Source organism: Protopterus annectens, chromosome 4.part0 (genome assembly GCF_019279795.1).
Source record: "Protopterus annectens isolate FY-2018-M chromosome 4.part0, PAN1.0, whole genome shotgun sequence".
NCBI classification, from domain to species: domain Eukaryota; kingdom Metazoa; phylum Chordata; order Ceratodontiformes; family Protopteridae; genus Protopterus; species Protopterus annectens.
The window spans coordinates 383880225-383895695 of NC_056733.1; the positions used below are offsets into that span (position 1 = coordinate 383880225).

At 40.4% G+C, this 15471-nt stretch overlaps 1 protein-coding gene across 1 annotated transcript in view; it reads left to right on the plus strand.

Annotated features, from left to right (window-relative positions):
* Window positions 1–2279: 2279 nt before the first annotated feature.
* Window positions 2280–15471, plus strand: part of LOC122799348 (transmembrane protein 132D-like) — a 2658181-nt gene continuing 2644989 nt past the window's right edge. The window contains exon 1 of the mRNA XM_044068340.1: window positions 2280–3161. Coding sequence (XP_043924275.1) covers window positions 2323–3161 — 839 coding nt within the window. The 5' untranslated portion in view covers window positions 2280–2322. The remainder of the gene's footprint in view (window positions 3162–15471) is intronic.

Here is a 15471-nt window from a genome sequence, read left to right on the forward strand (position 1 = left end):
ACAAACTATATTTCAGAATAAAAGCGGTATACGATTTTAAAATTAGCTATTAAATGCTATTATAGTATTGGATTCAGTTTGCCCAACAGACAGAATATTTATGTATCTATGCAGTGGTATACCCCCGATAGCATAGACACACACACACACACACACACACACACACACACACACACACACACACACACACACACACACACACACACACAAACACACACAGATATCATAGATGAGCTAGGGAATGAGCTAAGATGCACATTACTGTAACAAGAGGTAGGATGTCTCTTTAAAAGGAAAAGAAAGGGAAATTAATAGCTATCTTTGGGTACAACGGCTATTACAGAAAATTCTTGACCACTAAGCTAAGAGAGGCTTTGGCAGAGGAGTCTCAAGTAGGTGAGTGGAAATGAAGAATGACAAGTCTGTCTGCATACCTGTCTGGAATTAGAAAGACAGTTTGTATGCATACCTATCTGAAACTAGTAACATGTTATGTATGCATGCCTGTCTGGAGCTAGTAACATGGTCTGTCTGCATTCTGTCTGGAACTACTAACAAGGTAAGTCTGCATACCTGTCTGGAACTAGTAACACTGTCTGTCTGCATACCTGTCTGGAACTAGTAACACTGTCTGTCTGCATACATGTCTGGAACTAGTAACAAGGTCTGTCTGCACACCTGTCTGGAGCTAGTAACAATGTCTGTTTGCATACCTGTCTGGAACTAGTAACACTGTCTGTCTGCATACCTGTCTGGAACTAGTAACAAGGTCTGTCTGCACACCTGTCTGGAGCTAGTAACATGCTCTGTTTGCATACCTTTCTGGAACAAGTAACACAGTCTGTCTGCATACCTGTCTGGAACTAGTAACAAGGTCTGTCTGCACACCTGTCTGGAGCTAGTAACATGCTCTGTTTGTATACCTTTCTGGAACAAGTAACACAGTCTGTCTGCATACCTGTCTGGAACTAGTAACACAGTCTGTCTGCATACCTTTCTGGAACTAGTAATACAGTCTGCCTGCATACCTGTCTGGAACTAGTAACAAGGTCTGTCTGCACACCTGTCTGGAGCTAGTAACATGCTCTGTTTGCATACCTTTCTGGAACAAGTAACACAGTCTGTCTGCATACCTGTCTGGAACTAGTAATATGCACTGTCTGCATACCTTTCTGGAACTAGTAACACAGTCTGCCTGCATACCTGTCTGGAACTAGTAACATTTGCAAAAAAGAAGTTAAGCAGTAAAGATTAACGAAAAGAGCTGATATTTGTAAACTAGAATTACTACAAACTGTGTGTGTAAGAATAGGAAAAAGCACTGCTGAATGACTGATGCTTGTAAGCTTTAAAGTACTATGAACTGCATCTGCAATAGACTCCATGCATTTTATTTTCGGTTACCTTATGATTTGCTAAATGTAAGTATCTTTTTTTCCATTGCCTTTGTAACAAACCTTATCATAAAAGCTGAAATTAGTGCTACAGACTGTTCTTTGCTACTGTCTTTCATTCTTTAAGCTCAGGTGCAGGAACAATTTCTAAACTAAATTTTGAAGAATCACCTATATTTTTCCACATATGTGATTTGGTCTCATTGATTATCTGCATGTAGTAATGGGTCATCCACAAACTGAAATCTTTAAAACTGGTAATCCTAACTCTGAGGTCATACCTTCTTAAACACAGCTTTGTGTGTAAAAACAGGATGTGTGTTTCCCTATGATTGTACAACATCAGAGTTGCAATAAATAAGCATGGAGTTGTAGTAAGTATGTCCCGACCAACTGGAAACAATTTGTTAAAATCTTGCCCTTCATCTTAGTCTTAGTATTACACTTCTGCTTATGAGAAGAGCTGCTGCTGTGTTGTGCAACATATAATCAGAAGCATAGACCATGTGGGAATATACTTAGGCCAGGCTTGCTTGCTATGCACCCGACCTCCCTATATTGTCCTGTTATCAACACATTTCTTACAACTCTGACTCTTCTCTGCTTTATTACTTGATCCATTCAGCATTGTATAATAGTCACATGGACTGATAAGTTTCATATATTAATTAACTACACTGTTTTAGATATTTGCAGGGTTGAAATAATGAGTAAGGGACACAAGTGGTCTACGCTGTGCTATTTGGATTTATTACTGAATAAACAAATATCTTGTCAAAAGATAAGGATGTCTTTAAATACAGATTTGAAGAATAAAATATAAGTTGTTTGTTTTTCCTTGTATTGCAAAACACTGATTTTATTCTGACTTTTTATTACAGTGGTGGAGTCTCGTTCCATTTTGGAAAGTGTCCAGAGATTTTCTTCAATGCCAACATATCTACCTGTGAACCTTCAAATCCACAATGCTGAGATGTCCTTTTTCCTTAAAGAAGCCAACCAGGACATTATGAGGAACTCAAGTTTACAGTCTAGAGTGGAAGCCTTCTTTATACACAAAGCCAAGAATCCTCCCATATTAAATGCAACCTATGGACCCTTTTCTAGTGAACAAGTAATCCCTTTAGAACTGCTACAGACATCTAATGTTTTTAGTTCAACAAATAAATATACTCTTAATTGGAAGCTTAAAGCATACATTGTTGAGGATAAGATTTATTTTGACAGACCAAAAGTACAGATATTTTTTTATATTGTGGGAAGAGATTGGGATGACTACAGTACCATAGCCTGGTTGCCATGTGTCAAAGTATTTGCTTTTCGAGAGACTCAGGAAGTTCGCAGCAGCTGCAAGTTGCATGGTGAACTGGGAATGTGCATCTCAGAGCTGGAGCTTTTAATTGATTGGTTCAGTCCTCCTGCTGTGGTTCCAGGTCGGAAGAAAAGTGAAGATAATTCAGAAGGAAGTCCTGTTGAGCTTTACTATATGATACAGTCAGGAGGAGAAAAGGGAGAGTGCTCCACGGAGGAAAGAAGAAAAGGGAATGCTATTCGGCCAGGAAAAGAAGATGAGGATGTGTTAATTCCTCTACAGAGGATTGGCAGCGTGTATCTTTATCAGAACCATGCAAACCTTCCCCTAACAGAACTGAGATTGGATGATAACATCAAAGTACATTATTCATCAAGATCTATGAAGCCTGGTGCTGTAGTAACTTTCCATGTTTTGATCGCCAAAAATGCCGCACATCACCAGTTCACACTGAGGTAGGTCAGTCTCATTTATAATACTAATGTTGCTTTTGTTTCAGCTTTTTAACTAAGTTATAAGTTATAACAAACTTAGTAAGCAAAAAGGCACTGGTAAAGAGAAAGAGGCTCGACTCCCTTGTTGTTGGTAGATGTTTGTTAGTGAAGAAGATTAGCATGAATAAAAAAATTACTGACTTAAAAGAAACAGAAATATATGTAATGTATTTCATTTAGATAACTTCTCTTTTCCCCTCTACATGACTAGAGAATTGTAAATGTTTTACAATTTCCAATATGTCTTCAACATTTTTGGTTTAGTTTCTGTTTTGATTTATATTTGTAAAAATGTGTATTTAGACTTTTAATTTACAATGTATGTTATGTTTACAACTACTTGGGCTGATTGTATTCAAAACTGTTTTCTTTTCACAGGGGATAACAGAAGGCTAAAAAAGTAGAGATACCTACAGAAAAGGGAAGCCTTTTCTGATGGTTTGAGGGTGAAGGTGGGGTTACAGAGAGCATGACCCAACTGTTTAACTAATGGAAATGGAAAACACATTCATTTCTGAGTTGGACTAGTTTTGAATGTATGCCTTGTGAACCATATTAGTACATTGCAATTTTTGTTGACTATATTAATACACCCACTGTGTTATTTGCATCTCTTGAATTTGATTTGTTTTTCCTTCCGGTACTAGATATAGAGAAAGTAGCCCTGTTATGGCGCAGTCTATGCACCCATTTAAATAAACAAACAGACAGACAAACAAACAAACAAGCAAACAAACCAAATTTCTGTGGCAGGTTTTACCAAGCTGACTAGATTACCTATTTTATTCAAAAATTACACTCCTTCCTTACATTAAGCATAGCCCATCTTAGGGTACACCAAGAGAAAAAAAGATTTAGTAGCGAATGAAAGTGGTGTTCTTTGTGCTGAATCATTTTGTTTGTTTTGAGTACCATGCCGCATATACTATTGCTTAACTGTGTGCTCTTCCATAAGTCAGACAAATGCAGTAATCCTATAATCAGTATTATACATTTTAGATGGAGATGAGTGACTGAATTAGACTGTTGTGTACAAAGTAATTAGGCTGTGCATTTTGGGTAGGAAACAGTCCTGCATACTAATCCTGTGGTCACATGACTGCCCTTCAGAAACAACTCACTGAATTTCACTCTTAGTCAAATGATTGCCAAATTGTCTCCGGAAGCCACCATAGACCCATCGAATTACTACATCCTATGCTCACATAGTATCAGCGCTAAGGTCACTACTAGCTGGAGAATAATATTTCTGACCACAATGGCCTCTTTTCTGAAATGCTGTGCCAGTTTCTCAAATATATAGGCTGCACTGATACAGTCAAAGTTGTATAATGCAAGGCCATCAGAGAATGATCTTGATTACAGAACCAAACACAATATAGAATGGCTAAGGTATTTAATAACATACATCTCCCATGGAAGAAAGCAGGCCAAAAGCATGTAGTAAATTAATCAAATGAGAATAATGACAGTAGTTTTGAATAAAACTAGAGGAACGTAGCCTGCACTCTGCTTGAAACAGTAAGTCTTGATGTCATTATTTTTATTATTTTGGAAAACTGCAGCCATATGTTTAGAAGGGGTGATTAAGTAAAAAAAAAAAAAAAACTCAGTTTTAAACTCCAAGATTAAAAACACGTGGTAGTGTTGATGCTCCAAATGTAGTTGCCATTGTTGTATCACAGTGTTTGCTCCATCTCAGTTCCAGGCTGGAGTGGCTCCTGTTTGAAACTTGGATTTTCAGTAGGGTTTTCATTTTCAGGTAAGGTGAATTAGTAATTCTTTACATTTCAAGTATGAGTTTTTGATGTATGTGTGTGTGTGTGTGTGTGTGTGTGTGTGTGTGTGTGTGTGTGTGTGTGTGTGTGTCCTACATAGATAGATGGATGTCACATCTAGGACTGTTTCATTGCTGTACACCATTGCTTACCTGGATCGGCTTCTGCTCATATGAAGACATTAACAGAGTAAAGCAGGTGTTATGAAAAGGACTGAATGAGTAAATACTATAGAATGTTTCCAGCTTCACAAATATAATTTTATTTTTATAAGCAAACCCCCCCCCACCCCAAAAAAAATTTGAATCAGTATAAGATCTGAGATCAAGCCTACCATCAAACACAACTGGTAAAAAAGTACATGAATATAAGGGTCTTTATGATATATTCGAAGCTTCAAAATTTTGAACTTCAAATGTTCGACAACATATGAGCGAAATTCAGTCTTCGAATATATAATAAAAATGTAAAAAAAAAAAAAAAAACACTTACTGTAACAGTCTGAGCAAGGGGGGCAAGACCCCTGCACCCCCCACACCTCCCCTACTTAAATATACCAACTCTGAGACCGCACTTCAGTGCAGAAAAGGGAAATTTTCCCATTCTGCACGTACGGAGCCATTGCCTTTTGCCTTCGAACTTTTCAAAGTTCGATCATATGGTGTCGACCATATGACATTCGAACTTTGAAACGTTCAGTAATTTAATAGTGACCCTGAATATAAAACTAGAAGATGTATGCAGTTTGCAAGTGCCAGACCCTAAATCCTGTTCATTCTTAAAGTGTTTTTGACTTTTTTTTTCTTTACTTGGACTAAATTTATATATGTTTTTATTTGTCCTATAGCTAATATGGTCTTTATTTGCTAACCTTTGATAACTGGCTACATATAAATCATAAACATGCCCACATAACTATATCTGTTCATGTTATTGTTGCCTTTTTATTTTCATTTGTTTTAATTGTAATTGTATGTGTTTAATTTACCTTATTTAGGAGCATTGTTTTCTTTACTGCCTGTTTATATCCCTTTCACAGGTACTGGATCTGGATACTTTAATGAACTTGACATTGAAGTTGTTGTGAATGGTAAGGGTTGGTGTTTAAGTACTTTTCCTGATAACAATTCTACAGACAGGTTAGCTACTTTAGCATGAAGTTAGCATTTCAATCTTAATGTGTTTCATGTGAAAGTCTACCTGTCTGAAAATTGCATTTACCACCTTCTGTGATTGAACATGGGACAGAGCCACTGTCTCAGGGTAACACCAACATAATATTCTTTTTACATGTGGTGCTTCATGCATTGAGAGTAATTAGGATGTCCATGGCTACCATTTTAAATGGTTCCTCAATACTAGAAAAGAATGTCAAATCAACCTTGGCTTTTTATCTTGCCTTGTCAATCTTTTGTCACTGCTCACATGCCTTGCAGTAGCATTGTAAGTCTAGTTTCAATGACTGGCTAATAGATATTTTGTGTAAGCCTTTTTTGTCCACTTTATACACATGTAGACAGAAAAAATAAAGATCATGAGCTCTGATCAGAAGTGGTTGATGCTGAGTCCTTGGAACCACCAGTTGCTGTGGCACCCCCCAGCCTACTTTAGGAGTACACTCTTTGTACAATAATCTCTTTTGTCAGTGTTCCGACTCCCTCTGCCCACATCTTCTCCTTTCACATCCTCTAGGGTACAATTTGAAAGCTATCGCTTTCTCAGCTCTGTGTGTGACTCCCCTTTTAAAAGTAGTCCAGTAGGGGAGGCCAGCTGTGGCTGAGATTCATGTTTGCTGCTACCTCCTTATACTTCAACTAAAATAGTCACTTTAGCAGCGTCTGTTTAAGGTGTGAGCACTTGCTGGGTCTTTCCCCTTCTGCCTCCCACATACTTGTCTTCATGCCTGAATGTCTGTAATTGCATATACACAAGGTACTGTATCATCAAAAATCATTTCCTCCTTAAACATCTATTAGGATAATGTCAAACATTGCGACCTGCTTGATTCCTTCTCCCCTTCCCTATCCAGATGAACTCTGGCCAGTGATACCCAAAAGTTATCCCTCCTATGGCCATAAATGGAGTGGACTACTCGCCTCTCTTTTACCAGCTGCATGCATGATAATAATTATGACTGATGTGGTATTCCTCTTAGCAATGCTTTTCTTTTCTATCCTCCAGGATAGGGTGTAGCCCCCTGTGATGACTTAGAACAGGTGTTGTCTCAAAACAACCCACCACTGTCAGTGTCACCTCTCTTTTGTTCCCACCCTGTCACTCTGATATTTGAACCATACATGTCCCACCCGGTTGCATTAAAAATGTTTACTTGAACCACTTACTTTCTGTTTTGCCTGTGGAAATTGCTGTGATGGATTTACTGACCCTACAGGCTCCTTTATTCCTATGGGTAGTGTTTAGTGTACTTCTCTTGTGCTCTGTTGGTCTTCTGGCTAGGTAGAGGTCACTCTTTGTACTCATTTCCTAAGCAATGTTACATTTCCGACCTGTTAATGAAATTGTCACATCCTCAGAATAGTGTCTCCAGTCATTTCAATTGTAATACTTTGGCATCCATAATTGTCACATCCTCAGAATAGTGTCTCCAGTCATTTCAATTGTAATACTTTGGCATCCATTCACCATCTTATTAAAGTAATTACAGAAATCACTGACACTATCTTCTATTTTTGTCTGATATTCTCAAATTTGGTTTCCCATAATTTTATGTATGTATTTACCTTTGTTTACAGGGAAAGTCTGACTGGGTGAGTAGCCACTTTTCAGTGGAAGCCCAGGAAGAAAAGCTCCTTAGGATTACATAAACAAACATGAACATTACAATATAGAATTGAATGGCAACAGTTGTTATGCAATGATTCATAGGATTTTAAAGTAATCTTCTGGAATAATATTGAAATATTTAAACAGACAATTTTTAATTTCAGTGTTACTAACATAGTTATTCTCGTTTAATTGCTAACATCATGCATTGTCATACCAGTAGGTAGAGGGCTTAAAACCACACCATTGCCCCTGCCCTACATAGTACTGAATATACACATATTTAAATGGCAAGGAAAATTATGAAAAGCCATCCCCTTGTATACTGAAGAAACAGTTTAATGTTAAACTTGGCTTCCTGTGTTTACTTTTCACCCTGCTTCATTCCCACATTGGACAATGACTGAATATCTCCTTCTCATGCTGACATGGCTTCAGTTTTTCTGCAGCTTCAGCATCTTCTTACTTTAACTGTCGTAAATTGCAATTTGTTGCATTCTCTTAGCTGCTTTAAGGCATTTCACCTCCATTTCCAGCTATAATTTACAGAGTTCAAATTGCATTTAACAATGATCTGGGCATGTAACGAGTTGCCTTCTTTTTGCATCCTGCACATCTAACTGGTCAGTAAGGTCAGTTTTACACAAAATAGGTGTCAAGTCACCCTTGGATAGGAGATCATGCTAGAGTCCAATTCTGTTAATCTCCGTAACCAATTGTACTGCTGACAATTTGGCATACTGCCCGGAAATCATTTTGTTATTTCTGAATGACTGTCTAAAAAAATGAAATAACTGCTGAACAATGTATACTTCTGTATATACATTGTGTGACCACAAGGGTACACACATCTTTTGGTGACAAGACTGTTTGTGGGGTAAAACTTGTTCAGTGTACAATATCTACATTGCAGGCACAAATTAATAAACCAGAGAATGGTGCCGCAGTCCTTTGATCTGCGCTACTGTCCCATTACTCATGGAATGATGATGATGATGGTACGTATGTATGTAGGTATGTCTGGGTTGATGGGACTTAACCTATAGCAAATGAACATTATTGCCTTGTAGTATGACCAACACCAAACACACTAAAACATGCATTAAAGGTGAAGACCAGTGTTAAAAAGTCATTTTGCTCACACTCCAGTATCTTACAGTGCTATCATATCACAGTAATTTTAACTTAATTAAAATTATTGCATACACACACACACACACACACACACACAGACACACACACGTAAAATACTTTCCATTCAAAGATGATACTTTTCAGAGTAACAACTCTTTTCTGCTTTAGGATAAATCACTTCCACTAAAAAGAACATTCTGGCTTATTAGGTTAAAATGAGCATGCACTTTTAAAATGATAATAGCTTATTGTAAATATTGATAAACAGTCAATATATCTATCTTAAAAATAGTGAAAATTCGTCTGAATCGTGCAATTAGCCTTATATAAATTAAAAAGTCAACTACACGCTTTTGGGTATAAAATATAAACAAGTAAAATAAGTGAAAATGAACTGACCCAGCTTAACAGTCAGTTCACAGAAGGCACCACAAAAAACTATCTGGCTAAATGGGTCCTTGACAAAAGTTTTACCTTATGTGTGATCACCTCACACAATTGTGATTGCACGAGTGAACGTTTTTAAACGCAAATACCTTTCTGAAGTAAAACATAAAGAAGAAAATCTTTTTTCCTGGAGGCAAGCCTCCCTGTTCTCTTTACTTTTTCTTCTTGCAGCATTATTTCAAGAAGTTCTTAGTTTGTGTACAATTCAAAATGAAATTCAGACTTCATTTTATAAAGCACAATTGCTTTTCTTTTTTTTTTTTTCCCTTGGGAAGCTCCCAGACTTGTGAGGTAATACCTGTTACATTTTCACAGATGAAACAATTCTTTTTCTTTCATTTTTGTTACATTTTACAGAAAAGAATACTTGATTTTCCAGTTTCTCACATACTCTTGACAGTTCTCCTATAATCTTCATATAAAACTCTACTGCCAGTGAGGCAAGCACAATATTTCACACATTATATTTATCTGTGAACAATGCCTCCTGATTTTCATCCATGCATCCAGTTATTCATATATGAATAAAGTTGTTCAAATATGCAGTTCACAACAAAACCTAAATTACCATCTTGCCTGATATGTACAACCCATTCTGAGAGCAGTTTGTTTACACACATGTTAAAAAATGTTAAAATGTAAGTGCTGTGACTTATGTCATTCAGTCTTAAAAACAGTTTCTACTGCAAAATGTATAGCATTCCTTTGTCTATCACCTAATTTATAAGAACCAGCTGAAATGGTGGAAAAGCTACAAACACTGGGCTGGATTCACGATGGCTTGCACGGAGTCTAAGAGTAGTGTAAGACTCCATGCAGCCATCATGTCCGACGAGCGAGCTCCTAAAACGGCCCTTACACGGACAGGGCTTGGATATGCAAATGATCTCACTTGCTGAAAGGCATGCACATGAGGTAATTTTGCGATCCAGGAAGCACAAACCTGTCCATGTAAGAGCCGTGTTATCTGCAGGAATGTACTCAGTTGACAACTGAGTACCGTTCTGCAAATAGCACAATGGAGCCTTGTCAGCTCCAAATAAAGGTTGCATATGTTCCAGGAAGCATGCCAATGGCCAAATGGCCAAATCCATGCAAAATTAAAATAAAAATGTTTTTTTTTTTCTGTGATCGCTGATGTTTAAACGTAGCGCAGCGCCGCACAAACGGGCTGTGCTAAAAAAAAAAAAAAAAAAAACAGAAAAATATTTAAAACCCATAAACGTGGGTTTTATGCAAACCATCAATTTACAATGTAAGGGAATAGCAGGCTGAAAACAACATGGCCACCGAGTAAGGGTTGCTAAGGGAGGAAGCTCAGTGTAAGACATGTAACTAAGCATTAGTAGGCAATCCTATGTAAATGAGTGTTAGGATAGTGAATCGCACTTTTACATAGCAAATGAGCACATTCCCTGGACTGTAGGAGTAGGATAAGGGGGAGTAACAGAGTAGGAGATAGGTGACATCACAGGGGGCTATGTATGAAAGAAATGAAGCTCATTGGAGCAGAGTGGCATGTGAAAGCTGTCAGACATCATGGAAAGAGGTGTGTCAAAAGGTAGACATGGGAAAGCCAAGAAATGGAAGGTGTACACTGTGGATAACACCAAAGTTTCTTGCTGAGCGTGCATGCGTGCGCTGGGAAGCCCGAGTAAGATGGAGTGCGAACTTGTAAGCGTGAGTACGTGCGTTTACGCCAGAGTAATCATGTAGAAGCCTGCTTAAAGACTTGTAAGCACGTCTGCGCTAGTGTGCGTGCGTTTTAACCCGAATAAGCAAGTTGTAGTCCATCTAAGCATGTGTGCGCATGTTAGCTGCTGTGTGCGTGTTTGCTCCTGGATGCGTGTCGCTCCCCCCTGAGGAAACAGACAGGAAAAAGGAAGCACAACAAATTGTAGGAAGCTACCAGGGAATTCTAGCAGAGCTAGCAGGTGAAAACAATCAGAATCAGGCAATTACACAGGCAGAACAATAGCCCAGCCCAGCACTGAAAACTCTGCAAACAACAGTGCAGTATGTGTCTCTCAAGAGACACTGCAACACTGGAGTAAGCTACTAGAGTGAAAACTGAAAAAGCTTCACTCAGACAAAAAATGCTAGGGGCTGCCATAGCTGTTATAAGGCGACATATGCAACATGCTGATGGTGGTGACAATGCAAATGCTGCCGGACAACCCACAGTGAGGAGACGGAGAAGAGTGTACAGGCCCAGGGTCACCTACCAAGGGTTACATGAGCTGGAGATAGTGGAGCACTATAGAGTGGACAGAGACCTCCTGCAGCAAATTGTTGAGCTGTGCAGGCCATGCCTCACACACCGAACCAACAGAGGAGAACCCATCCCAGTGGAAACCAAGGTATGTGTTGGCCTAAGAATGCTAGCAACAGGTACCTTCCAGAGACCAACTGGTGATATGATGGGGATATCACAGGCATCAGCATCCAGGGTACTGCACCATTTCCTGGATGCCATGTCAGCACATGTCGGTGATCATGCATATTTCCCCAATTCCCGTGAGGTATTGGCCAGCAATATGCATCTCTTCCAGCAAATAGCGGAATACCCTGAGGTAGTGGGTGCAATAGACTGCACGCATATACGCATCAAAGCACCAGCCGGTGAGTGGGGTAGGGCCTACATTAACCGCAAGGGCTTCCCCTCCATCAACTGCCAGGTTGTGTGTGATGCCCAGGGCATAATAATAAATGTGTGTGCTGGCTGCCCTGTAAGCTACCATGATTCCCATATCTGGCATCTGACGCAGCTGTACCAGACATTTGCCAATGGGGACATCCCACATGGTCACCTATTGGGGGATGCTGGCTATGCACTGGAGCCGTGGCTGATGACACCCATCAGAAACGCACACACCTGAACAGGAACGCCATAATGAGGCACATGCACAAACACATAATGTAATAGAGCGTGTGTTTGGACTGCTCAAGTCACGGTTCCGGTGCCTGGACACATCTGGGGGAGCCTTGCAGTACTCACCAACTACATGTACCCAAATTGTCATGGTATGTGCTATGCTACATAATATGATTCTGTGAAAACAGCTGCAGCAGGACCAGCATAGGCCTGGCCCAAACAGCCCCCCACCATTGCCAAGGCCATCACAGGCAGAGTGTGACTCAGAGGAGGAACAACCTGAGCCTGCCCCAGTAGGCAGAAGGAGGCATTACCAGTATGCCTTGGCCTTGGCAAAGAGGCAATGCATAGCACACACACTGGCTCAATAGGAACCCTGAAAATGATACCACTCCCTGACTCACACATATAGTAAAAGGGATGCCTAAGTTGACACAACCTGCTTTCAAACATGTACAGGGAGTGTGCATCCAACATAGGCAGCCCTGCAGCACCACCTGAGGCATGATTGCCATGTGTTAAGCAATATAACACCATGTAGTATATGCAAACTTGATGACCCATGAGTAACATCCTACCCTCACCAAGCATGATGCCACAATATGAAGACAAGATGATCAATTACAACAATTGGCGTACGTATTGTTGTTAGTCAAAGGGGATCCAATGCCTGTCAGCCTGGGATGACATGCTGAGCAAGACACGATGCTCCGCTATGGATGGCTTGCACCTATCACCCCTGGCCTTTTGGATGTTGGCAAAGACTGTTGTCACCCCCATAGTGCCTTGAATAGGTAAGGCTCAAAACACAAACCCACCTCCATAGGTATCACAAGGGATATGAAACTAGAAGTAATGCTACCCAATGCCAGAAGTCTAAACTGTAAGATGCATGCAGTTCAAACTCTCCTCAGCATGGAGAATGTTATCTGTGCAGTAACAAAAACCTGGTACAAGGCTCCCAAGAGCACCCTAACACTACCAGGTTACACCTCATACCATGCTTTACAGCCCCAAAACACGGAACAAACTACAAAAGGAGGGTGAGTATCAATAATTTTCAAGGATACCCGCACCCCCAGGTTGGTGCCACAGCATGAAGCAGCACAGACTATCCATGTGCAAGTAACAGTGGCTAAAACTGCCTCCCAGTTCGTAGCCTGCTACAGACCACCCTCCTAAATCCAGGAGCCCCATTTGGCTTACTTGAGAACATATGAAAATATGAAGGTCTCTCCAAACAACATTATATTGGGTGACTGCAACTACCCAAACATAGACTGTGAGCATTATTCTAGCTCCAACACCCTAGGCCAAAGGTTCCTAGACTTCATAAACCGAAATGCTATGGAACAACTTTTCACCACTCCCACAAGAGGGGTAAACATACTGGACCTGATAATCACCAACATGGGGACTCTATGGCCAAGACGAGTAGTGTATCCCTCACTGGTAAGATCAGACCATACAGTAATCTCACTGGATATTCACATCCTGACCCCAGTCTCTGGCCAGAAAACCACAGTGAAAAACATGTGTAAAGCAAATTATGCACTCCTCCAAACTGAGGTGGAATCCATTAAAGCCCTTGTGCCTGTGGAAAATATGGCCCAGACCTCAGAACCCTTTATGAATGCATTATATGAACATCTTCAGGAATGCATGGACTATACAATCCCAAATAAAACCAAGAGCCAATCCTCCAAAGGTAGGCATCCTGTCTGGTGGACCCCAGCCATTAACAAACCATGCAAGAGAAGGAGGAAGCTACTACATGATAGAGCAAAACCCAAAAAGGGAAGGCATCACTGATCAGTATTATGACAAAACACTATGGCCACACATAAAATCCTCTAAGGCCAGCTACGAGATAAAAATTGTATAGGACACTAAGGATAATCACAAGGCTTTCTTTACTGATGGTAGGAACCTGGGTGGGAATTCCCAGATATGCTCAGAATTAGGCCAAAATGACAAACAATACACCAAACCCATAGACATTGCCAACATCCGACCTGACAGGTTCAGTGCAAACTTCTCCCCACCCACCAAAAGGCCAAATATCTATCCCAGCAGAGTGCTGGCCCCCTGACATTGCAGATGCTCAGGTAACAGCCAGCATCCCTAAAGCAGAACACACAGCATGAATGGGACCAGATGGTGTCCTGGGCTGCATCCAACATGAAGTCCAAGAAGAATTGAACACCAAATAAAACCACTGCTCAATCTCAGCCTTACCACACGATATGTACCCAAACAGCAGTGTACAGAAACAGTGCTCCCTCTCCACAAAGGTGGTGCCTGAATGGATCATGCAAACTATCACCCCAGAATCCTGACTAGCATGGTCTGCAAAGCTATGGAAAGGATCATCATGGACCTCAGAAATAAAGATATTGGGGACCTACAGACACTGGACCCTACCCAGTGTGGCTTTCGTAAGGGCGGATCCTGCCCCTTAAACCTGGTTGAGTCATTTGAAACAGTCACCAAGGCCATTGATGAGGGGAAGGTGGTCCACACAGCCTACCTGGACCTTGCAATAGCCTTCCATACAATACCCCATGTGGTGATTAAAGATAAGCTCACCAGCTTAAATATAAACCCCTATGTCACTAGATGGGTTGCAAACCGGCTCAAGGACAGAACTGACATGATCAGAAATGCTGGAGCCATGTCAGAGTCCAGACCAGCTACAACTGGCATCCCACAAGGCTCGGTCCTGGGACCCCCGTGTTTGGTATATAATTCTTGGAGGTACAGGCCAACATAAAGGACTGTGTCTGAACAAGTTTGCAGATGACTACAAACTGGGCGCCATATCTGACCCTCCAGCTGACACAAGCATCCTACAAAAGGGCCTCATAGAAACAGACAACTGGTGCCACAGCCATGTCATCAAGCTAAACACAAAAAAGTGTATAGTCATCCCCTTTGGAAAAACAGCAAGTGGCCACCAATTACCACATAGGTGGTAACCCATTAAGTACAGAAGAAGTAATAAGAGACCTGGGGACACACATTGATAGAAATCTCACATTTGACAACCATGTGGCTGTAGTGGTTATAAAAACATTTCATATACCCACCTAATCATGAAGGTAATCACATCTAGATCAGGGGAGGTCATCGTGCCTCTGCAGTCATCCTTCATCAGGTTCACAATTGAGTACAATGCCCCTTGTGGGATGTACCTTAGCAGACACCTCCAGCAACTGGAAAGACCCCAAATCTGCCTGATTAAACAAACTGC